This window comes from Tenrec ecaudatus, chromosome 6 (genome assembly GCF_050624435.1).
Source record: "Tenrec ecaudatus isolate mTenEca1 chromosome 6, mTenEca1.hap1, whole genome shotgun sequence".
NCBI classification, from domain to species: domain Eukaryota; kingdom Metazoa; phylum Chordata; class Mammalia; order Afrosoricida; family Tenrecidae; genus Tenrec; species Tenrec ecaudatus.
The window spans coordinates 59,924,160-59,948,529 of NC_134535.1; the positions used below are offsets into that span (position 1 = coordinate 59,924,160).

Below are 24,370 nucleotides of genomic sequence, written 5' to 3' on the forward strand. Positions count from 1 at the left end.
CTTGGCACTTGGCCCTTGGTCTAGGCTAAGACTTTGACATCACAATATGTACAAGACAGGGCCAATCAGACAATGACTTCCACTTACCAACTAGATCGTTTTCAGAAGGAGCGACGCAATTAAGACGTGGTGCATGCGTTAGTCGATCTGAACTACTGAGAAAGTCTGTGGTGTCAGACGGCTCATGAGAAGAAGCGAAGGGAACAGAAAGGGTGGGGATTTTGCTTCTTGTGTCGCCAGCTGCTCTGTTCCCCTTCCCTTGAGTGGCCACTCGACTTCAGCCCTGGCCATGAACGGGTTAATAAGCAGATGGCTAAATGACATTAGCAGCAGATTCAGATTCCTAACTCAGGAAGACGTTTCGAGGAGGGAAAGTCCAGGTTCACAAAGGAGTCATATTTCCGGTCTCACTTTTTTTTTCTCTGCCTTCCTCCTCCAGGTCAAGTGTGACCATTACTGGCCGGCAGACCAGGATGCCCTCTACTACGGAGACCTCATCCTGCAAATGCTCTCGGAATCAGTGCTGCCAGAGTGGACCATCAGGGAGTTTAAGATATGCAGTGTATGTGCGTGTGACTGCATTCCACAAACCTGCTGGGGAGATTTGTGAAGCCCAGCTTTACCGGTCCCTGTCCTGGGCCTGCGCACTGTGGAATTCCTGCCCTCGCAGGGCACAGTTGGCATGGTAGGTGGTTTGCCTTGAGTCATTCTGCTTAACCGTCTGTCCACTCTCTGCTCCTGCAGGAGGAACAGCTCGATGCCCACAAACTCATCCGTCACTTCCATTACACCGTGTGGCCAGATCACGGAGTCCCCGAGACCACCCAGTCCCTCATCCAGTTTGTGAGAACCGTCAGAGACTACATCAACCGAACCCCAGGCGCCGGGCCAACCGTGGTACACTGCAGGTACTCAGCGGACTGGGCGCCAATAAAAATGACAGCCACATAGGGTCTGCTGTGTTTGCTGTGTCCAGGAGACTGGGGGAGGGGGGAGAGGCATGAAGAAACATGGAGAATCTGGGGTTGGGGGAGAGGCATGAAGAAACATGGAGAATCGGGGGGGGAGGGGGAGGTTTGTCTCGTCCACCCAGTGTCTTAGCCCCAGCCATCCTGTTATGGTGGCCATGAGTATCCATCCTTCAAGTCCCCTGCTCCCCTTCCTCCAGCTCAGGGAGCACTCAGCGTCTGTGGCACCTGATGTCCCTCTCTCCTTTCTGTCTCTCCTGCATGTTTCCATTGTGTGACCTCCTCCCCTCGCCCCTGCCAGACTGTACGCGTATTGAGTTGCTCCACTGTCCGTGCTTCTTGGGGTCCCCCAGGTCACACAGCAGAGAAGGCGACTACAGGGCCGTGCCTAGCACATCACTCCTGACTTTGCTAATGGGATCCTTCTAATGGGGATCCTTCCTCACAGTTTTGCCTTTCTCCTTCCTTCCCCCCACCCCCCAGTTCTCATTTGTTTATCTCTGCTTTTCAAAATTTTCCTTTCCCGTGATCTCGAGGGTAGAGGGGAGGGGATCCAGGTCAGAGGAACCCTGAGGCATGGACCCCACTAAGTCCCCACCGCCATCAAGTCCCTTCAGGCTCAGAGTGGGCCTCTATCGGGTTTCCAAGGCTTTACATCGTTACAGGAGCAGGCAGGCAGTCTCCTCTTTCTCCTTCCAAGAGGCCAGTGGATTTGAACCTACCTAACCTGTGGTCAGCTCCATTAGGCAGATTTCTTTTTAAGGGGAGGGGAGGGGAGGGGAGTTACCCATGATTCAATTGGGTGCCAGCTTGCTCCTATGATTTATCTCCAGTTCTACTGGAGAGGCTTGCTTTGCCATTCCTTACCTCAGACGCATATGGGCAAAGTCAATGTAACACTCTCAATCTCTCTCTTTCTCCCCCCCCCCTCATCCCCTTCCCTCTACCATCCCCCCTCTCACTGGGAAGTCTGGTATTTAGCTAATTAATGTGGCAGCACCACTTGGATAGCCATAATGGAAGAGCACTAACAAATCCAGAGCCTGGAATTGCTACCGTAAGAGAAATGTCAGAGGCGCTCATTTTCTCCCAATCAGCCGAGCACCCTGGGAGCCCCACTTTGACACATCTGGGGAGCCCTGGTGATGATTTTAATAGGGCGGTGATGCGCTCAGTGGTGCCGCGCATGCTGAAGAATGGCAGGCATGTTCACCCGGCACCACCCGAGAGAGCTGCTTTTCTTTTATCCTATAAATGTGTGCATCCACACTCCCCCGAGCACACAGCCGCTTTCAGGAGTAATTTGGCAAGAGCTAGTGAAGCTGAAAGTGCCCAGATCAGCAGGGCCGCTTCTAGCTATCGATCCCAGAGACACCTTCACGCATCTGCACCGTGATGTTCCTCGCAACTCGTACAAACAGAGAGAAGCTGGAGACGGCCTCGCTGTTCACCCCCCGGCATGAATTCGCCACGGTTTATGTGCTCTATCCAGTAGTTAAAGTCGGTGTGGCCCAAGTACGATACCAGGCTTAAATCGCTAAACATTGGGTCATTAGGGTCCCATCCAGTTGGCAAAAGGGAATTTAAAACCTGCTGCCGTTTGAGTGAAGTTTTGAAAGGTGTAAAATCAATAGATTGGGTCGGAAAAGTACAAGGCCATGCATGGAAATGATACTCAAGGGTGACATGCTTATCCCCACTGAGAAGAAGGTTAGGGGAGACGGGAGCAGAGAGCGACAGAGAGCAAGGATGCTTTGCTTTAGTTTCTAACAGGGAGAGCGTACTGAGAGAAAGGTATATCCCTGGGTCTCCCAGGAAGAGCATGATTGTGCAGGGTGCGTGGCCAGGTGCCTTCGGAGATAAAATGAAGAGCAAGCGGCTCACTCTGCCCTCCCCTTCCTCCCAGCGCCGGAGTGGGGAGGACTGGGACATTCATTGCGTTGGACCGGATCCTCCAACAACTGGACTCCAAAGACTCGGTGGACATCTACGGAGCGGTCAACGACCTCCGACTCCACAGGGCTCACATGGTGCAGACCGAGGTGAGAGGGACTGGCTGAAGGGTACAGACCCGCCCCTTCCCGGAAGCCCAGAGAAGGCCAAAGAATGGTGACACGTTTCAGGCAGAGAAACAGAGGAGTGCGTCTAGGGGGATGGCAGGGCGCAGTTGACAGGAGGCTCCGAGTCAGGGAGGATGCTATTGACGCTAATCCATGCTGAGCTGGCTGCTCTGTAACTGTAGGTGGTTAGAGCTCCTTGAGCTTCGTGTGTGTGCGCGCGCACGCGCACACAAGGAGATGTGTAAAACACACCATTGGCCCTTTTGTACAAGTACAACACAGTGGCAATCATTGGCATCACTGTGTTGGGTGACCATTACCATTAGCTATCAGTTTTCAATTTTTTCAAAGTTGGATTTTTGGAAATCAATACTTGATGCCCAGGGGAAATAACCAGGAAGCCTGTCTTAGAGATCTTTGTAAACAGGCTGGCAACTGAGCCCCAGAGGTTCATTAGTAAACAGGAAGTGGATTGCAGCCTCTTCCCTACCACCCGCGCCCCCCCCCCCCAGCACCTCTACCTCTAGGAAGATCAAGGATTCACAAGGGTGGGAGGATGGGAGAGGGGGGAAGGAGCTGATACCAAGGGCTCATGTAGAAAGTGTTTTGGAAATGTTGATGGCAACACATGTACAAGTGTGCTTAATACTGTTGAATGATGGATTATTAGAAGATTTGTAAGAGCCCCCCAATAAAATGATTAATTAAAAAAAAAACTTCCATCTGTATAGCACATGGACGTGTGCAGGGTACTTAATACATGCCTTCCCATTGTCCACCGTAACCAGATAAAGGAGGCAGCACTTCCCATTTGACAGGTTGGAAAACTGAGGTTCCAAGAGGGAAGGGTTTCTTCACAAAGCCAACCCCAAAGTGGCAGCGAGTCCCAGGCCTTGAGCATCAGCCTGTGGCCCCACAGCCTCAGGGTTAGAGTTGGGCCCCACCCTGTGTTGGACAAAGCTCCATCACCCTCACCAGCCACCTAACCACCATCAAGTTCGCTTAGCTTCAGGTTCTTATGTTGTTTGTTTGTTGTCCGAGTAACTCTGCAAAATCCTCTGTGAAAAAGATATTAAACTTGGAGAGATCTCCACAGTCAAAAAAGTTTGAAAGTTTTATATCCTATGACATGCCCTTAAAGGGAAAAATCCTGGTTCCTTGGTAAAAATTCCCACCTGCTCTCCCAGTGACCATGGTGGTGCTGTGGGGGAAGTTGCTACCTGCAAGGTCAGAGGTTGTGAGGCCCAGCCACTCCGTGGGCTAAAATGAGACTGTCTGCTCCCACAAAGATTTACTGTCTTGGAAACCCTGAGAGGGTTGCTATGAATCAGAAGCGGCTCATTGGTATTGGGGTGCAGGTGACTGGGTGGGGCTTGATACCCAGCCCATGTACCTCATGCACAGCCACCATCTATATGTCAGTGGAGACTTGTATGTTGCCATGAGTTTTAATAGGTTGCAATGGACTCCCAGTTTAAAAACACACTAGGCAGAAAAGCCTTTTAATCTACTTCCGAAAGGTCAGCCAATGAAAGCCCTATAGAACACCATGATCTGATCTGCAAGGCAGCATGGCAGTGGCCCAGCGGCAGAAGGGTTTTGTTCCATTGTGCCTGGGGTATCTGAGAGTCAGGGGCAACTCAATGACTGCTAACAACAAAAGTCTCAATGCACAGGAATCTGGCAAGCCTACAGTGCTCCACAAAACAGGGGGGGAGGCTGCAGCAGAGGCTCCCTGTGAACCCACGAGTCCACACACCAATGGAACGCCTGTCTCGTGCTGCACCTCCTGGGGTCTTGTAGAACTCACGTTCTGGAGCAGGGCTTTAGAAAGCACTGCCCTCGTTGCTCGCTTCTGGCTGTAGCCACAGCCCGTCTGGTCTGCCTCTGCTACTGTCCTGGGCATCGCATGCATGCATTGTACCAAATATTGCAACACACTCAAAAAAAATCTTTCGTACTGGATATTTGTAATGCACAAAACCATCAGAATTATATCCAACCATAGGACCTTTAACCGTGTTTAAGAAAATGATGCAAAATGAAAGATTCGACTTTTCAGACCTGCGAACCACAATTCAAATGTGACGTCCATTTTGGACTATGGGGGTTCGGGGCCACAAACAAACAAATACACACAAAAAAAGACCTTGTTGCTGCTGAGTGCATTTTGACTTAGGATGAGCCCCGTCCGTATATGCATCAAAACAAAACTGCCCTCCACAGGGTTTCCATTGACTGAGTTTTCCAAAATAGCTCCTCGGGCCTATAACTGAAACCACCCCTGCCTAGTCTTGAACCTCCAACCTCAGTCAGCAGCTAAGAGCCCTAACCATTGCTTTGTTCCACCCAAGGACTCCCAGCTGTAGCACACAGGCCAATCACACCCCCCCACCCCCGACAATAACATGAAACGAGAGAATGCTGTCAGGTGCTGTAGAGTCAGTGTGGACTCACAGCAAGCGACCCAGGTACAACGAAACACTGCTTCCTCCTGCGCAGTCCTCACAATTGTTCTTGTGTGTATGCCCCTTGTTGCTGTCTTGTGTCAGTCCAACTTGGGGGCCTTCCTGTGTGTCAATGCCCCTCTACTTTACCATGTGTGAGACAATAGCTAATCAACCTCCTGTCCCCAAGCACCAGCTTTTACAATGATCAGCACTCTGTGCTTTATTTTAAAAGATCTAGATAGGACTAGATTGTTTACCACATCCTCTGACTCCGTTAGAATGTTCTAAATCCTTTCCTAATGACCACATCCATAAATAATTCTGCATCTCTCTCTTACAGATAAGGACTCTTTAAAACATTATGAACACAATGCTATTATCACACCTAACAAGTTTAACTATCATTCTCTAGTATCATCTAGAGTACAATCGAAGCCCATATACCCCTAATTAGCTCAAAAATCACTTTTCACACTTTGTGTGAATTAGTGTTCAAACTAGCATTAAAATTTGAATTAGAATTCAAACAACGTCGACTCACAGCCTTTTGTTGATATACAGTTTAAATCTCTTTTCATCTATTATAATGATCCTCCTATTGGTTTTCCACACCACTGACTTGGGAAAGTAGCCCGTTCATTTGTTCTGTCGAGCTGCTGCACTCTGGCCGTGGCTGATATGTTTTCTCAGATAGATCCTCTAGTCCCTCGGGGTGGGGTGGTTGTCGGCTGCCATTGAGGCAGTGGTGCAAAATGCTACCTGGCCGCGCCCCACCCCCTGATCAACTGCCATTTGGACCATTGTGATCCAGAGCATTTCCTTTGGTTGACTTTCAGAAGTAGAAAGTCTGAAACCTGTTCAATATATCATAACATTGCACCAGCTCCACTGCGAGGGGAGGTTCTGCGGCTGACCCTCCAATGGGCGGTTCGATCTCGAGTCTAGAGGCTCCATTAACGTCAGATGCCATTTTATGAGCACAGCGCTTAACCGGGGGACACTGAGGACTTGCTGGTGCACCGCGTCAGCAGGTGCATCGTGTCTGTGACTCTCTTTAGTGCTGATGAGCGGGAGAGTGACTTCAGGATGTCAAGGAGTCCTGGGGACACTGCTGGGCAAGAAGCGCGAGACGACTCATGGGTCAAGCCCACCAGTCACTCTGACGGAGGGAGCTAAGGCTACCTGCTTCCATGCAAATTACATCCTCAGAAACCCGGAAAAGGGTTTCTATGCGTCCGAATTGACCCAACGGCAGTGTCTTTTCTATTATTATTATTTGAATCAAGAGATGTCAACTTGAACCACCAGTTGTAATACTCCCTATCAACGTCTCACGTGACAGGTTTAGCAGCCGTTGATAGGCACTACCTAGAGCTGTTTTTTTTTTTTCCATTTGGGGCTATAGAATTATATTACATTATATATCATACTTGTTTCCTATCCATTATCTCTATCAAAGAACAGTGGAACATGTTTTCTTTTCTTTTTTTGGTTTGGATTTTTTAAAATCATTTTATTGGGGGGGGCCTCTTACAAATCTTGTAACAATCCATCATTCAACAGTATTAAGCACACTTGTACATATGTTGCCATCAACATTTCCCAAACAATTTCTTTCTACCTGAGCTCTTGGGATCAGCAACTCTGTTTTCCCCTCCCTCCTGCACGCTCCCACCCACGTGAATCCTTGATCAATTATACATTGTTGGTATTGTGTGTCTTCCACTGTCCTTGTCTCCCTTTATGCACTTTCTGTTATTCGTCTCCCTGGGCCTCTCTTCTTTTTAGACCACTCCAACCACTATTTAGTTTTTGGGGTTTTTTTTGTTTGTTTGTTTGTTTCTTTGTTTTGCGGTATAAAGGAATCTGGAGGGATTTTTTTCTTTAAAGAAACGTAGGGTATATATTTACGCAGCTCATCTCAAGAAATGAAATCAACAGCAAGATCCGAATATATCCTCCATATATGTGTTTGTTTGTTCGTCCCCCTCCTCTCCACCCCGCCCCAATCCCGCCGCACTCCATTCCTGGCTGCTGTTAAGTCCCAGCGGGTCTCTTTCAACTCACCACCACCCTGCGCACCACGGAAGGAAACCCTGCCAGCCGGCACCATCCTCACAGTTGTTTTTGTGGGCTTCCTCTTTCCCACTGCCCCGCCACTTTACCAAGCACCACAACTGGCTCTGCTGACAACACGGCTCAGGCACATGAGGCAAACTCTCACCGTCCTCGATTCTAAGGAGCAGTCTAACGGCTCTTCTTTCCAGATCGAGGCAAGTATCCTCCTGGCAGCCCCTTCTTTCAATATTCATCACCAACACGATAATTCAAATGCACAGCTCCCTCTCTGAAGTGAGTCTGACAGCGACCCTGGACAGCTCCCCACTGGTTGTGAACTCACGGTCAAGCCCTCGTTCGTGTACTGAAGCTCCCTACCGCCTGACCTCAACTTCTCAAATCCATGCCATGCCATCAGTCCACACACTCTATTGTAGGGTCTTCCAAAATAAAAGAAGATTTCCCTCTCTGATTCAAAATCAAATTTTATTCTTCGTATTATAATGGAATAAATATAGTCCGATAGAAATTTTCTTTCCCATTTTTATTCTATCGCACACCAGGCAAACAGTGTCTGAATATTACCTGTCTTGCTTTTAGCCATCCACCCAAGTTGTACTTCTACAATCTCAGAAGTCCTGAGTCCCAGAGCTACCGTGGCTCATTGCAATGAAAATACATGGACAGGAATTTGATTCCCTGCCAAGCCTCAGTTGGTCCCTGTTCCAGTAAAGTGGGAAGGACATATGTCCCCTTATTTTCTTGGGTCTGAAATGATGTTAGACCTCAATGTCACTTTTCTGTGTCCATGATGATGATAGGCCCGAATTTTATTCTCCCTTGTTTAGGATACAAAGGGGTATGGGTCTTCACAATTTTGATAAATATATCAAAGAGCCAGTATGTCTAAATAAAGAAGCTTTAGACGTGGGATTCGCAAGATGACCCATTCCATTTTTTTAGCCTCTCTGGAGACAAATTTTAGCCTGCCTCTGAGAGGGTCATCACATAGACCCATATTAAAAAGAACAATGAACGGTGGTCTCCTCGGTTACTCTTCTCTGCCTCCCAGGAGAAAAAACGCACCTGATGTTGGACAACCCAGGATCCCAGGATGTTACAGTTGTCCTGGGGATTTCCCATGACTCACACTCTACATTTGAATCACACTTGGCTTCTCACAGTTTCAGAATATAGGTATCCTTTCATGTGATTTCCATCCTTTGAAATGTCCTGTTTGTTTACTGATAGTCTTAGAGCTAACACCTTTTCTCTCTAGCTGATGTTTCCCAGTCCTGTGTGAAGCTATGCACACAAATTTGCTTACATTTCATCGCATCCTACAATTTGTACACATCTCCCCTCCTCGGTTAAACTGTGCATTAAAGGACCACGAAAGTCTATCACTACTAAATGGCACTCTATTCAAGAGGGCCTCAAAAAGTTCATGGAAAAATGGAATTAAAAGATAATGAACTTTTTCCATGAAAAAATACTGTTGTGAATGAGGTTGACACAGCAGGTCATAATTATACACTCAACAATTCATGTACATCTGATTCAACTCATCCATTGAAATCCATTTAATATACTATCACTTGAGTTACAATATTAAAAAGTTTAAGGGCAAAATACTTAGTGATGCAAGAACCATCAAAATATGAAAAGAAGAATCCGTTAACATTCAACCATTTCAAGAGGTAGCATAATAAGTAAGAATCAATGGTACTGAAGGAAGAAGTTCAAGATGCACAGAAAGCATTGGGCAAAAAGAAGGCTGCAGGAATGGATGGAGAAATGGTTCAACAAGCTCATGAAGTACCGGGAGCACTCACTTCTCTGTGCCAGGAAATCTGTACGGCAGCTACTTGGCCAACTGAGTGGAAGAGATCCAAGTCAGTGCCCAAGAAAGGTGACCCAACAGAACATCCACATTATAAAACAATATCATCAATATCACAGGCAAGTAAAATGTGGCTGAAAGTCATCCAACAGTTTCAGCAGTACATCTAGCCAGAGGGTCGGGCTAGATTCACAAGAGGACACTAAGATAATTGCTAATGTCAGATGGATCTTGGTTAAAAGCAGAAAATACCAGAAAGGTGTTTACTTGTCTCTTATTGACTATGTCAAGGCATTTGGTTGTGAAGAGCATAGCAAATCATAGGTCTCCTTTAGAAAAGTGGGAATCCCGGAACACTTCATTATGCACATACAGAACCCATGCGTGAAACCAGAGACAGTTGTATGAAGAGAACAGAATACTTCATGCTTTAAATTCTGGAAGGGTGCGCATCAGGGTTGAATCCTCTCACCATCCTGTTCAATCTGTATGCTGGGAGAATCATCAGAGAAGCCAGATTATATGAAGAGGCATGCGCATCGGGCTTGCAGGAAGGCTTATAATCAACCTGCAATGTACAAATGACAGAACCTTGCTTGCTGAAAGAGAGGAGGACTTGAAGCACTTGCTGATGATGCTCAAGGATGGTAGCCGTAGTGTGGATTACGACTCAATGTAAACAAAACCAAACTCTTCACAACTGAACAAGTAGATACATGATAAACAGAGAAAATACTGACGCTATCAAGGATTTCATCTAGCTTGGGTCCACATTCAAAGTTCAAGGAAGCAGCGTTCAAGAGGTCAAATGGCATACCACATCGAGCAAATCAGCCAAACAAGACCTCTTTGTAGAACTGAAAAGCAAGGAGGTTTCTTTGAGGACGAAAGTGCTTCTGACTCCAGCCAGGGTAGTTTCCATCAACTCCTATGCATGGGAAAGTTGGACCTTGACTAAGGAGAATCGATGACAAAGACTATTGAAGGTGGCGTGGACTGACGAAAGAGCAAGCACGTCTGTCCTGAATAAAGCACAGCCAGGGTGCTCCTTAAGGGTGGCAAGGCTTTGTCTCCTGCACTTTGGACATGTGATCAAGAGAGACCACTCCCTGGAGAAGGCCATCGCAACTGGTCCAACAGAGAGGCAGTGACAAAAAGGGAGACCTTAAACAAAATGGGTTGTCAAAGTGGCTACAACAAAGGGCTCAAATATAAGGACAAGTGAGAGGACGTTGCGGATCAGGCCGTGTTTCACTCTCTGTAGACAGGGTTGCTATGAGTGGGAATCGACTCAAAACACCTCACAAACCGCAGCAATCTCCGCGAGTTACCATCCTCCAGAGAGTACGCCCCTCCCACTTCCAAGGCTACTTTGCATAAAGCATTCACAACAAGTGAGCAGAAATAGAGAGAATTGTTACCAATGGCAATGCGCACATGACTGATGGTTGGACTTTTATTGGTTTTTTAATGCTCTAACGAAGTCGCAGAAGTAGATGACCAGGTCTAGCGCCCAGTCAGAAACGATGCACAGCGGCAACCCATGACAAAAAATACTTGTCCACTTTTAAGGATTATCGGAGAGGAAAGACCTTGTAGTCTTGTTTCAAGCACCTTCAACATTGGGCCACAAATATTTTCCAACTTTGATCTGACAGTAACAGAACGTTGCATGCCCTGAGAACTTTGGCTTCAATGAACATAGGGTATTAGAGTTGTAGAGGCCTTGGCCTCCTTGCTTTGCAGATGGGCGACTGAGTCACTGAGAAGCATCCGAGTCAGTGTGTGCCAATTGGAGGCAGGCCAAGAGCCCAGCCTCCCTTATATGGTGTCTTGTTCTCTCCGCTTTCCCACTCTCTTAGTGCCCCATGCCCACGCTCCCCTTGTCTTCCTTATATTCATCCTTTTCAATAATGCAGCAAAAATTAGAATGCACCAAAGAAAAATGGGTATAGTGAAAAGAATATGAACTTTGAGGTCACACACCCAGTTTGAAATCCTAGGGCCCCATTTCTTAGCTGCGTGACCGTGGAGAAGTACTGAACCTCACTGAGTCTTCATTTATCAGGATACCTGTACCTAGTTCACAGGTCGTTGAGCTAATTTATGCAGAGTACACAGTACAGTGTTTGGTGTTCAATCAATATTTTGGGGGGCCTACTCTGCGTCACACATAGTTCTAGACACTATGTTCTACTCATCTTTCCCACGTGCATGCATATTTATAATTAGCATTTCTCGGTCCATTGTCATGATTCTCTTTTCAATGGCAATGAAAAGTACTCATTCTTGCATGTAACAGAGACCACTAGTCAAGTGATGGTCAGTAAATTGCCTTACTCTGTAGAATCTCAAAACTCAAAAAGAAGACGCTCAATGACATGGACTGACCAGTGACTGAAGCTTAGCTCAAGACCAGGCAACATTTTGTTCTACTGAACCTAGGAACTGGAACCAGCTGGACAGTGCCGGACAGCACGGAGAACCCTCCCCTGTTGAAGTTGTGTGGGAGTACCTCATCTTGCTTATACTTGAACCCTCCTCTTGACACCTTTTTTGTTTGTTTGTTTTTGTTTTTCCACAGTGTCAATATGTGTATCTACATCAGTGTGTGAGAGACGTTCTCAGAGCAAGGAAGCTACGGAGCGAACAAGAAAACCCCTTGTTCCCGATCTACGAAAATGTGAATCCAGAGTATCACAGAGGTAGGCGCTTACCCACTGACTGTTAGGTTCCTTTGCGGAAAACCACCAGTCAAAGACACCATTCATGCCCGAGGGCTTCTACAATGTGCACCACACATCTCTTCTACCCAGGGCCTGAGAGAGAGACCCCAGCAAGAGGGCACCAGGGAAGAGCACCAATTCCAGGTGCCATCCCTTCCGGCCTAGTCTAAGATGCCCTCTATGAAGAACTCTGCCTAACATCTCCTTTCTAGGCACTACACTCACCGCTAGGAGGCATGTTTTGAAATCACCATTGTAAAACCACAGTAGAGAAGCTTTTGACTATATGTGTCAAGGCCGCGCACATGTTCTTATCTCGTGACCCAGGAGTTCTACTGCAGTTCTAAGTGCTGAGAAAGCTTTTGCTTGAAGCTTTTTGCAACTAAAAGAATGAGCGAATAACTAACTAGCGACGGCAGAGGACTAACTACGCCATGAAGTTGTCTCTTCATAAAATAGTCATTAGAAAGGACAATATTTAGGGAGACCACAGTGACATGGATATACTTACAAATAAGCTAGGCAAATGAATCGGAATGTGAAACGGAAGCAACACATAAGGGGAAAGGGGACTTTTAAGAAAGAATATCAAGAGAGTTTAACTAATTTCCCCGAGCAACAAAATATACAAGTGGATTTTTCAGTTTGTGAAAAAAATCTGTTACCTTTCAATTCTGTTTTCCATGAACTCTTTGAAGTCCTCTCATATATGATATTTTCTTCTAGTTAAGGTGGCTAGTGGGATATGTGTTGGGCTTCTAACCACAAGGTTGGTGGTTCAAAGCTCCCAGTTGTTTCTCAGGAGAAAGATGAGGCTATCTGCACTCATAAAATTCCACAGCCTCAGAAACCGGAGGACTTAAGTTCCACATGGTCCTGCAGGGCTGCTGCGAGTCAGAATTGACTTGACGACAGTGGGTTTGCTTTGGATTGGGGCGTCGGAGACTGCAAACAGTAATTACTTGACAAGAGAAGAGTCTTCCTGCCTTTTCCCACTCCGGTTCATTAGTAAGACCTGATTTATCACAAACGATAATTGCATAAGAGGTACACTGTTGTGTGTTAGGCTGGGTGGATGAGAAAAACAAACCCGGTGACAACCATACATGTGTAAGGAAGAGTTTTATATCAAGAAGTAATTGTATATCAGGAAAACATCCCAGTCCAGTCCAAGTCAAGCCTGTAAGTCCCTTACTAGTCTGTCAGTCCCTCTGCCGACTCACAGAGCCACAGGCAACGATGTAGAATGCAGGACGATCACAGCTGGGAGGGTACAAGGTCCCATAGTGGTGCACGCACCTCCAGGGCTCTGGCAACTGCCCTGAGGGACTGCCAGCAGGGAGGTGAAGGCAGAGAGAGGTGGGGGCAGGGAGGCTCCAAGGACCCTCCTGCTGAGAAGGCCACGCCCACAAAGAGTCACCATCAAGCTGATTGACAGGCTAAACTCCATCACTACACATTTGTATATTTTCAAGTAGACATGAAATTTTGTAACTACCACAGAATTGTATTGTCATCGATTGCCTAAATTTTGCCCACCTAAAATTTTACCTCCCCATTTGGCAGCCTACGTCCGCAGTGGCCCAGCGGTCTTTTCTCGGTTGTGCTCTGGCCTAGGGCCTCGTGCAGGCCTAGTCCAGACGTAGGCTGGGCTGACAGTCCTCTGAAAGCTTGAAGGGTCCCCTTTAAGGTGGTCACCCACACAGAGGTTGGAAGGAGGCGTCTGTTTCTCACCAGATAAACTGATATCTGTCTATAAATTAGATTTGTTTGCTCAACAAACATTCTTTCAGAACTGTTTTATGTCTGTTTCTGATTGATCTTCCCTTGTCAGCACATCCTGTCTGCTACATTTTATGCAGTTCTCTGCACCTTCAACGCCCTCCACCTAGGCAGTTAGATAAATAGTTAATAATCTGTAAAACGCAAATACATGAGAGAACTGCTATTTAAAGGACTCTTTTGGAACCCACGTAATCCTTTTGTACTGTAAATAAGTACTCCCTAACTTATCTGTGTAGTAAATTAAGGTTTTCACATGTCAGAAGCTTCAGGATGGAGGGGCCTCTGGGAAATCTTGGAGGTTCTTTGTGTTGTTTTGACTTGATGGAAAGTCTTTTTTTAGACTCTTCTTGGGTGTTCATAATGAAAATTAGCTATGATGTAGTAAAAGATAACCAGCAAGCGTTTGAAGGTTCAGAGTCAGCTCACTATTCCTGAACCGACTCGCATTGAACGCAACCATTGCTTTGTCTCACTGACCTGTGGCTTCATCTGCCAAACCAGGTCTGAAATGGTGGCGGGGCGCAAAGGAGCACTGGGGAGAGGTGGGAGGTAGAGAGAATGTGTGTGTGTAGGGGGCAGGCAGTATGGGTGTCAGATTAGTCTCTTTCACTAGTCTCTTTCGATTCTAATAATCTATGGTTCTAAATTGAATGGCGTGGCCCTCACAGGAATGATCTCATCCGACTGGGTGTTAGCTGTTTCTGATCATTTTTCCCATTTGTAGTTTTAATAAAACAAACAACCGTGCCACACCCTACTGCAATCTCTAATTACAGTGTCCTTCCTTTCAGATGCAGTCTACTCAAGGCATTAAGAATGTACCCAAAGATCTCCTGGATAAAACACTATTTACTGTGGAATTTCTTTTATATATATATATATATATATAAAAAGCTTGCTTCGTGCCGTAGAAAGGTGCAGGCTATTTCTGTTGATACTATGTATAATTTATTAATCTGGAGAATTTTAAAGAATTTATATAATTTAAAGTTAACATATATCATTGTACATTGTTGTATTTTGGCGTTTCTTCTGTAAATATGTATTTTTCATAATGTTTAATATTAAGCTTTATATAATACAATTTTTCCACACTACAGTGTTGATGGGTTGTTCTACATAAACTAATTTAACCTGTATGACAGGATGACTGGCAACTGTGTATGGGGGGTGCAGAAACGATTCCTCAGGCCATGATTTTGACTGTATTCACGGCACAGGATACAGGACAGGGCTGGAGAGAACAGATAAGCATGCCTGACTTAGCTGTATGGCTGGCCTACTAAGCTTAAGGTACAAAAAGGGTGCACATGTTGTTTGCATAAATACCATCATTGGAAAGAGGCATAGTGGGAGGGAAATAGCTGAACTGGCGGGTACGCCCACCAGGGACTCTCCTCTAGCGGTTCTCTGACACACTCTAGCTATCAGCTGGAGGGTTCTCAGTGCGTCGGAGCCATGCACAATTGATGTGGCTGGAAAAGACCAGTACGCACAGCCATGCACAGCCATAGTTCAGAGAGGACAGCACCGCCCTTCTGTCCATACCCAAGGGGCTACTGGAGGGCAGAGTCTGAGCAGATCCATGAGGATATCCCCACTGTCATGTCAGTGTGGGCTTACCTACCCTGATCCCTGCCAAAGTCAAAACCATTCCAGCCTTATTTGACTGTTCCACTCAAATAAGGCCACAATGGCAGATCATGCTCCTGATCAAAAGAACTATTGCAATTGTTTAAGAAATGATCACAAACATCATATATATATGCATATATCTTTGATTAAATAAAAATAAAAATTTGGTGGTGCTCAGTATAAAGCTTCAATTAGTTACTTAACTAAATGGAATTTACTCTATTAAGAACTACTCTGCCAAATTTGTCTTAAACAGGGATCATTTTGATGCGAACAAAGTTCAGAAAGTGGGCATTGCTTGCATGCAGGTGCCGGCGCAGCCCCACAGGCTGCTGGGAAAAGTCCGAAGGTCTCTGTCTGGGACAGTCGTGGATACCTGAGAAGAGGCGCATGGATTCCTTGCCCCTTTCTCACTCCAAATTCTCTCTGCTAAACTTAGTAATGCTAGACCCATTGTGTTGATTTCAACACTTCATTTTCAGAAAGAATCTATTTTGTTCGAAGTATGTATTTTTGTTGCCTACCATAAAGTCCCATAAATAATATAAGTAACTTCTAAAGTAAATTGGCAATCATTAAAATTCATCTACTATAGTTATATAGGGTTATATAATCCTACACCCAAACCAGCAAAAATCCCATGGCTGTTTGAAGGTTATAACCACAGAAAAAGTCTTCATAAGAATAAATATAAAGAATAACAGTTTCAAAGTTATCAGTCTCTATGAGCAATGTGTCAGGAAACTGGGTGGATCTAGAAATAAAAAGGAACAACATATGCACAAGTGAGGCAGATGGACCAAGAAAAAGAAAATATGAGGTGAGAGCCTCTATTAGAAACAACTATAATCAAAACAACGCCATTTTGAACTCATGTTGCTGAGGCGAAGCACATGACTTCATGGAAGGAGGAATCATTTTCAACATGTCAGTTAGTCAACGCCAGCAACCTGCTCAGCACTGTTGCAAAAACTATGCATTTCCACGGACAGAGGGACCACTGTTCCCCTGCTAGGAGCACTGTTAGCATCGCGATTGCTGCTGTCAATTCAGCTTAAAAGAGTGCTCCAGCGAGGCAATGAGATCACTAAGCCGAGCGAGCTGCGGCTCTGGGCCACACATGTACATGCTGATACGACTTCTGCAGCTAAAAGAGACAGCAATTAATTGCACAAGCCAGAATGAAAACTACTTAAAAACTTCCACAGACAATAGTAAATAACGCTCAGGTACCTTGGCAATGCCTGGTGGGTAGAATCCCAGTTATGAAGGTCATTGTGCCAGAGGGAAAACAATAGGCTCTTTGAGTCTAATCCAGGAAACATTTATCATTACACGACACCTGTCTGATTTTAAATATTCATTTCCATACTTCTTGACAACAAATACTCCACTATTACCCCGACGAAGAGGAACTACATAATCCAGTTGATCGATTCATTGCGCTTTGGAGGGAAAGAAGAGGGGGCGTTTCCTTGACATTCAGCTCCTAGGGGTGCGTTCTAATTGGACCCATCAAGTGTAACTTCCTGGTAAACATTCCGCTTCATGTCTGGGTGGGCGTCTTATCTGGACGCCTGCGCCATGCACTTGAATCTTCAAGGCATCAAAGTACTTCTGAGCTATCAAATGCTAGGAGAGTTCCATCTTGCATCTTAATAACTATTTATCCCAGTTCTCTATAATTAACTTCTTTAATCTCCTCTCATTAAATCAATTTCTTATTATCATTCTGTGGTTCTCTGGAGAGAGGCCAATTCTCCGGGTTTTGAAATCAAATATTTCAAAGACTCACCTTCCTGTCTTGACTTGCATGGATTTGCCCCAAGTAGCTATTCATTTCTTAACACCTGAGTCCTCTCTTTATTATGTGCCCTCTTCTCCCTATTAAATGTTTGTTTTCCCAGTTAATCATGATTTTATTTTCAGTTCATCTCATCTCTTAGGTTGGATGGTTTAAGGGTATAACTTTATAGTCTTTTCAGGTCCCAAATTATACAAGTGATGACATGACTCCACTTTTAAACACTAAAACGGTCACAGCTCACAGATATGCTGGAGGTAGTTTTATTTGGGAGGATGTTTCGTTATTACTTCTTGAAAGAAAGTCGTAAGAAAATAATATGCAGCCAGTAAGCATAATACAAAATCCACCTCACATGTTACACCTCACATTCTGCTTCTCTTGCTTTGGTGCCTTAAGAATCCTGCTCTTTTTTTAATGCGGTTTTATTGCATATACTTCACATACAATGCCATAGTTCAATTATATTAAGAAGGCTTATACCATCACAGTGAGTTTCAGGACATTTTCTTCTCTCTTGTAACATTGTTATTAGCTCACTATTCCCGGCAGTCTCCCCTGAACCACTCTTGTTTTTCCAATCCAATTCTTGGTTTCCATTCTAAATGCTCATCTGTTTAGCTGCCTTGGAGTTCTCTGAGGCTGGGATCCTGAAACCATAAAATCGACCCAACATGACAGTAATATATGAGTTGAACCCTAACTCTGAAGTGCTCAAGAAAGTGTTTTATTCGCACACATTAGCCAGACTAAATCAAACTTGATGCAAATCAGTTGGTAATGGTTACTGGTTCAAGGACTTTCCAGATTCCATTGCCCTGAGGAATTGAAAGTTGACTGGCCAAGAATATGGCAGTTAACAAAACCTCAAACCTACTCCATTCCTGAAGCGTCAAACCAGGGGGCGTCTGAGCCGTTCAAGTGCAGTCTACACTCTGAGTATTTTGTACCTGAGGTGTGGAACCACACCACGTACTCAAAGTCTGTTCTATATCAAAGAAAAATCTGTAAACCAGGACTGCAGAAAGCAAGTGGTGATACAAAGGAGAAGGTTAGAAAAGGGAATCTAAACGAAGCACTAATTGTCCTAAGTTTCTAAAGCATAGTGTCTCTGGGGCAGCCACTTTCACTACGTTGGCCAAATGGTTCCGTGGACTAAACAATGGAATTGATTATTTCGGTTTTGTGAATTTACCAGGGGGTTGGCCACATTAGGAACCTTGGTGGCACAATGGTTAAGTGCCCAGCTATTATCCAAAAGTTCAGTGGTTCAAACCCACCAGTCGCTCTGCTGGAGAAAGCTGGGACAGTCTGTTCTATAAAGATTTACAACCTTCCAAACTCTAGGAAGCAATTCTGGACTGTTTGATATGTTTTGCTTTGAGTCAGAATCGGTCCAGTGACAGTGAGTTTGGCTGTTTGGGTCGGCTGCATTTACTGGGATTGACACCCTAAAGACCCAACCTTAGAGTCTTAGAGTGGATGATGCCTTCGAAAATATTTGGCCATTTTAGTTGAATTGCAGAATAACATTTGATGGAGCCTTGATAACAGTAAAAACTGGTTCTAAAATTGTTTCTAGCAGTAAAAACAACTAGATAAAGAAATACTCTTGGCTTGCTGGAGGATCCCTGTGAAAACATATACAATAAAAATGAGGCATTTTATTTTTTTTGAAATATTTTCTACATAGAGATATATTCATTAACTAAGCTAATTGTCAGTGAATGCTCCTAAAATAGAGGTTTATATAGTGGAGAATAAAGGTTTATGAACAGAGTTACCAGAGCTTATTTTTATAACTAATCTGCAATTCGTGTGGTTTTATATAAGATACCAAAATAAGTTATACAAAACTGTGAATGTCAGACGGAAAGCAATTTGTCCCTTCTAGAAAATTTACACACACAAAAAGATTGTTTATGACTGCTTTGTATCTCAAGCACTTTCTTTTTAAAAATGAACAAAGCAAACGTATTCTTGCCTTAACAGCAAGAATATGCTCAAAATATTGTGTTTTAATAGCTGTGTGAATGGATATGCATCCAGTAGCAGGAAGTATATGCAATTGTGGCTTGAGTTGATAGCAAAGTGGGACAGGGTTCTCTCCGCAACCTGGCAGGAGAGTCTGTGTTGCCCTTCATGGCATTTCTGGTCCTGGCCACACCAGCAAGAAGGTGCACCAAGACACTTACTTAAAGAGTACTTGAAGACTCCTGACCTCCCATGCTAGGTCCATGAGGCTTTAAGATCTTCAAGGACAAGAGCCAGGTCTTTAATCTCTTCTCCGCTCCTACCTTGTCAAGACTGGTACACAGAGCACAGTCATGTACCGTATACCGATTGAGTGAAAATTGCCCGGTATTTTGGATGTAAAAGCAGTCTATCGTCGATGGAGGCTCATCTGGCTGTTCCTTGTGAAGCTTAAATAGTGTACATATATCAAGAAACTAAATTTAATATGTTCAATAGAGCACTTTTGTTTTATAATGTCATGTATTCTTTTTCTCCAAATGCAGTTATTTTAAATTACAGATGATTCTGTGTGTGTGTGTGTGCGTGCTATAGCACCTCCACAATATCTGTGTGCCTACCCAGCTCTGCTTGATCAGGAGATCTCCTCAGTCTTATTTAGATGACGTTTTTGGTGTAATATACATTCCTATTAGTTACTGTGGCTGACAAATCTATGCCGGACCCAACACACTTTCTTACTAGCGTGGGAACAAAACTGCTGTTTGTTGAAGGACAGTGTCCTGTGTCCTCATTTATCAACTTTTGTCATCATCCCGCCCAGAAGAAAGATCTGAAGTGACTGCTTTGAAATGAGGAAATTTCCAGGCCATCGTCAGGAAGAACGTGGTTGTCTTAACCCACCTCCTGTAAGTGCTGATTTGTTGCCTCGGGAGTCACGTACATGCCATAGACCCTCCCGCTGACTGCCTCCAACTAAAGTCTTGTTTCTAGTTCTTGTAGCTCATTAGCAACCAAAATGTCATCTATCACCAACAGTGTTGGTGTTCCCAGAGGTGCTGCCCCCGCTGGTCACCGCCCCCGAGCCCCTCCGAGGCATTTCACACATTAGCGAGCACTGTGACATTTGGCAGAGTTACTGGGCCTATTTCCAGGAGGATGATTTTGCCCTTTATCTTTTTCATGTTTCAGTTGAAAGACCAGTGTCCTTCTTTAAAACGACAGTGTTCCATTTTTCTACAACGAAGTCACAGAATCCTTGATTTTCAAAAGAAAAGTACCATCGCAGATTCACATATAAACTTCTCAAGTAAAGCAATCCTTCTTTTCAAGACAAAGTTTCTGACTTCTACTAATGAAGTTAACAAAAATTATGTGATCTCTGAGGCTGGATTTCTATTTTCCCCAAAAGTAGCTGCTTGGCTGCTCGCTGGAATTTGCTTGTAGAGTCAAAAAGCACTGTTATTTAAACCAATCCTGCCGTGATTCTGTGGAGTCATCATCCAGAGTCAGAATATGCACTCAAGCGGCAGGGCCACTATCGAGAGAAACATGACAGGTGAGCCCAGTTAGAAGTGATAGGGCAATAGGAAGAGCAGCCTTCCCTGGGGAGGAACCGGCTACCTATAAATGCAGGAGATTGCTCACAAAGCACAGCACACCGTGCCCATCTCCAGTAGGGGGCATGTTTCAGTGGGGCTTCAGACATGCATGAACCACTCCTGCCTTGTACCATTTCATGTCTGCAGACATCTGTTTTTTTAAGCAGATTTCGGGCAATATTTTAGAGGCATACCTTGGCGAAAGGCATCATAATATTAAAGCTGACAAAGTATTGGCTAAGGAAGGAAAAAGCACGATTTTTTTTAACATACAATGTACTTCAAAAAATTCTGGCAGAAAGAACACTTTGTTCTAATAAGCTGGCATTCTGTGATGCTCACCTTCCCTGACACAATCGCTGAAGACAAAGCAGGTACATAAACAAATGTGGGGGGGAAAGCTGATGGTGCCCGGTTATCAAAAGATACAGCATCTGAGGTCTTAAAGGCTTGAAGATAAACAAGCAGCCATCTAGCTGAGAAGCATCAAAGCCCACATGGAAGAAGCACACCAGCCTGTGTGATTATGAGGTGTCGATGGGATCAGGTATAAGGCATCTAAGACACAGAACAAAAAATCATATTGATGTGAACGACAGGGAGGGAAGAGTAGAGACCCAAAGCCCATCTGTGGACAGTTGGACATCCTCTTACAGAAGGGTCACAAGGAAGAGATGAGCCAGTTAGGGTGCAGTGTAGCACCGATGAAACGTACAACTTCCCTCTAGTTCATTCATGCTTCCTCCCCCCACCCCCACTATCATGACCCCAATTCTACCTTACAAATCCGGCTGGATCAGAACATGTACACAGTACAGATAAGAGCTCACAACACTGGGAATCCAGGACAGATAAATCCCTCAAGACCAACTATGAAAGTAGTGATACCAGGAGGATAAGGTGAAGGTGGGAGGAGAAAGGGGGAACCAATCACAATGATTGACATATAACCCCCTCCTAGGGAAACAGACAACAGAAAAGTGGGTGAAGGGAGACAGCAGTCATTGTAAGACATGAAAAAAAATAATCTATAACTTATCAAGGGTTCATGCGGGAGGGAGGGTAGTTGAAGGGGGAAAATGTGCTGATACCAAGGGCTCAAGTAGAATAAAAATGTTTTGAAAATGATGAAAATATTTGTACAAATGTGCTTGACACAATGGATGAATGGGTTGTAATAAGAGCTGTAAGAGCCCCCAATAAAATTATTATTTTTTAAGTCTTGCAGAAATGGAATGGAAACACACTGGGATTTTCCAAAGAACAGTTTGAAGCCTCTTTCAGGCTACTATTCTACAAATTCACTAACAGACAATGAAATCAAACCACCAAGAACACTCTGAAAGGACGACTCCATTGTTGGGGGAATTGGCAAGGCTGTTGATGTTTGAAACCACCAGCTGCTAGGCAGAAAGACTGGGCTTTCTATTCCCATACAGAGTTACAGTCTTGTAAACTCAGCGAAGGTACTGAATGGCCCTGCTCGCTAGGGTCGTTATGAGTTGGCATCAACTCAATGGCAGGGAGGTTAGAGTTAGTTTGACGAATCCCGTAAAAGGAGCATCCACCCAGACGGCTGAGCTGTCCCAGCGGGAGTACTAGCCATGCAGGGATGGAAATCCTCGCGTAGGTGAGGGAACCAACAGTCACCCATTGGTCAGCGGGGGTTCAACACCGCAGCGAGCTTCCTCACGAAAATACCTTCTCTGTGAATGAAAGGGCAAGAACATTTTTTACTATTAGAGCTAAAAATTGTTTATCTGAATGAAGCGTGCATTTTTCAAGCTTGATCCATTGTACATGATACAGTGACCTTTGTTGAAATAAAAATAACTTAATCCTTTGCTCTGGGAGCTCCTGACTGCCAGCAGCCAGTCAGTTTTTGAAGGAGGAAGAAGTGAACCAAGTTTCCAGTCTCTACTACCCTTACCCTGCTGGTAGTGGCCCAGAAGGCTCTGCGGCTTAGGGTTTGCCAGAAAGCTGAGCTTAAAAACTAAAGCAAACAAGAAAGCAAACAGGTGACACATAAAAATTAAAGGCCTTCAAAATAGAGTAACTCAGAAGCAAGGGAGCATCACGTCGAGAGTGGGGAGCATTTTGTAAGAGACGCGTTATATTTTTTAAGCTGTTGTTATTCCCGTGGAAGGGTCCGGTGACTGCGGCTCGGCCTTCACTCAAGTAGGTAATCCTGTCCCACACAGGACGGATGGCTGAGGACAGAGGCAGCAGTCGACTTGCCAAGAACAGAACATCAGCAATACAGAAAGAGACCCCGAGGCAGAAGGAGAGAGAAAATGACGGTTCCCCCGGCCTGTGGCGCGCACCTCCCTAGGACCGTTAGCAATGAGAGCTGTCATCCGAAGGAGCTATTGGGAGCTTGAACCCCTTTGTAGTAAAAGAGGATTTTCACAACTTAAGAGGAAGAAAGAACCGTGAAAATATGCTGAATAAAGCAATCCATTCACAGAGAACAGATACTACATGATTCTGCTTATGGATTAGCTAGAGTAGGCCAGTGTCTGAAACCTCCCATCAGCCAATCAGGCACAACACAAAGCGACCCTCCGCAGGGTCTCCAAGGCGGTGAAGCTTCGCAGCTGTTCCTCATCTTCCTCCGCAGAGGCTAACTCCGCAGGAGCCTGAAGCCTAACCCACAGCTCCAGGGGCCCCGGGGCAGTCGGGACAGAGGAGGCAAGGAGACCAGAACGCACTAAGCTTGGGTTAGACTGAGGAGAATGGAGGAGAGCACATAAGGGTAGCTAGTGGCTGAGCAGCATGATGCGCATAAATTAATCACTGAACTGCAGATATGGGAAGTTACTGAAAGGAACATTGTTTTCTTACATATCTGTTTACCACAACAAAAAGTAGAGGGGGGAAAGCTACAGAAGATGACTGCATGTTTATTCTAATATGGTTGTTAAAAGTTGTCACATTTAAAGAGAGCTTCTTCGGCTCTTTAAGGAGCCCTGGCGAGACTGTTGGGTATGCACTGCAGAGCCAACCACCACGGGGCACTTCAAACCGACCAGGCACCTCATGAGAAACAGATGCTGTCTGCTCCCGTAGAGACGGACAGCCTCAGAAACGCTCTAGAAGGGCCGCTATGAGTCAGAACTGACTTCTTGGGTGTGTTAATCTGGGTAGACTAGAGACAACAAATCCACAGAAAAGCAACTATGTATAAGAGAGAGTTTTATAAAAGGATAAATGTATATTAAGCAACCCAGTCCAGTCCAAGCCCATAAGTCTGACAGTAGCCCATATGTCTGGCACCAACCTACAAAGTCCCACTCCGTCTCACCAAACACATGCAATGATGCCGACTGCAGGAGGGAAGCTGAGTCAGTGAGCGTGTAAGCCATCTCAGCACTGGCAGGGGTCTCCACACGGTTTCTCCAGCACCCAGGGCTGCATCGGGCAGGTCCATGTGGCTCCTCCTCAGGAATGTCTTGCAGGAAGTGAG

The 24,370-nt window shown here is 45.1% G+C and overlaps 1 protein-coding gene across 1 annotated transcript in view; it reads left to right on the forward strand.

Annotated features, from left to right (window-relative positions):
* The window catches only part of PTPRB (protein tyrosine phosphatase receptor type B), a 121,036-nt gene extending 106,332 nt beyond the window's left edge, over positions 1-14,704 (forward strand). The window contains exons 30-34 of the mRNA XM_075552777.1: positions 440-562; positions 745-908; positions 2,875-3,010; positions 11,964-12,084; positions 14,682-14,704. Of these exons, the coding sequence (XP_075408892.1) occupies positions 440-562; positions 745-908; positions 2,875-3,010; positions 11,964-12,084; positions 14,682-14,704 (567 nt within the window). The remainder of the gene's footprint in view (positions 1-439; positions 563-744; positions 909-2,874; positions 3,011-11,963; positions 12,085-14,681) is intronic.
* Positions 14,705-24,370: the final 9,666 nt, after the last annotated feature.